Here is a 1,596-nt window from a genome sequence, read left to right on the forward strand (position 1 = left end):
TCTGAAAGGTTCGGTCCACTTGGGAGACAACATGTTCTCCAACTCGTAAGGATGAGCCTTCCTCATGACCAGGTCACCAACTTGGAATTGCCGTGGCTTCACCTTAGAGCTGTACTGATGCTCCACTCTTCTCTTCACGGCTTCCGCCTTTATCCTCGCCTCTTCTCTGGCCTCGTCCAATAGGTCTAGATTTACCCTTCTTTCCGCATTGGACTCCTCTGTCACAAAGCTCAGAATGCGGGGTGAGCTCTCGTGAATCTCCACCGGGATCATGGCGTCTGACCCATATACCAAGCTGAATGGCGTCTCCATGGTGGAAGATTGAGGTGTGGTGTGGTAAGCCCACACGATCCTTGGTACTTCTTCTGCCCACGCTCCTTTACCTTTCTCAAGCCTTCGCTTCAATCCCCTCAAAAATTTCTATTTGCTGACTCCACCTGCCCATTCGTCTGGGGGTGTTCGACTGATGCAAACACCTGCTTGATTCCTACTTCTGCACACAACTTCACCAACTGCTGGCTCGCAAACTGAGTGCCATTATCTGAGATAAGACACCTAGGCACTCCGAAACGACACACAATGTTCTTCCAAACAAAGTGTTGTACCTTGTGCGCAGTGATTTGTGCCACTGGTTCTGCCTCTATCCACTTCGTGAAGTACTCGATGGCGACTATCAAATACTTCATCTGCCTTATCGCCAGAGGGAAAGGCCCCAGAATATCGATTTCCCATGTGTGCAAGAGCCATGGGTTGTAAATCGATCTCAGTTCCTATGGAGGCGCCTTACGCCAGTCTGCATGCATCTGGCACTGCTTGCATCGCTGGGCGTATCTTACACAATCCTCCCTCACCGAAGGCCAATAAAACCCTGCGCGAATCACCTTGGAAGCTAATGATCTTCCCCCCATGTGGCTTCCGCAAATCCCCTTGTGAAGCTCTGACATGATCCTCGCACACTCGTTGCCACTCACACATGTCAGAATTGGATGCGTGAACCCATGCCTAAATAGCACTCCATCAACGAGAGTGTACCTTGCAGAGTTCTTCTTTATCCTCTTTCCTTCTCCAGGATCTGCTGGGAGAATCCCATCTGCAATGTATCGCCTATAAGGCGTCATCCACGAGTCGCCTTCCTCCAAAGCACATACTTGCATACACTTCTCTCCCTCGGGCGAGGTCGCGTAGGTGTTGATGCGGGGTGTCCTTGCCGCATCTTGAATCAAAGAGCGATGGCTCCTTGGCTTTCCTCTCGTCATGCTGATGTGAAGAACATCCACCCTGTTGTCTGCCACAAACTTTCGTGGTGTTTTGAGCGTCTCTTGGATGACTGTCCTCTGCCTGCCCCCCTTGCCTGAGCTGGCCAGCTTGGCGAGCAGCTCAGCTCTGGCATTTTGCTCTTTAGGGACATGCACCGGCTCAAACGTAGCAAAAGCTCCCTTCAACACTTGGACATACTTTAGACACGCTGCCATCTGCGGATCCTTTGCTTGATACTCCCCAGTCACTTGCCCTATGACCAACTGTGAATCACTCTTCGCCAAGAGGCTCTGTGCGCCCATTTCCTTGGCCAAGAGCATTCGAGCAATCAGCGCCTCG

The 1,596-nt window shown here is 51.5% G+C and overlaps 1 protein-coding gene across 1 annotated transcript; it reads right to left on the reverse strand.

Moving 5' to 3' along the window:
- Positions 1-770: 770 nt before the first annotated feature.
- Positions 771-1,256, reverse strand: LOC150027505 (uncharacterized). The gene has a single exon (XM_090302874.1). The coding sequence runs from the start codon at positions 1,254-1,256 to the stop codon at positions 771-773; it is 486 nt and encodes a 161-aa protein (XP_090159000.1).
- Positions 1,257-1,596: the final 340 nt, after the last annotated feature.

The sequence above is a fragment of the Phaseolus vulgaris genome, chromosome 5 (assembly GCF_051622355.1).
Source record: "Phaseolus vulgaris cultivar YP4 chromosome 5, ASM5162235v1, whole genome shotgun sequence".
In the NCBI taxonomy this organism is placed as follows: domain Eukaryota; kingdom Viridiplantae; phylum Streptophyta; class Magnoliopsida; order Fabales; family Fabaceae; genus Phaseolus; species Phaseolus vulgaris.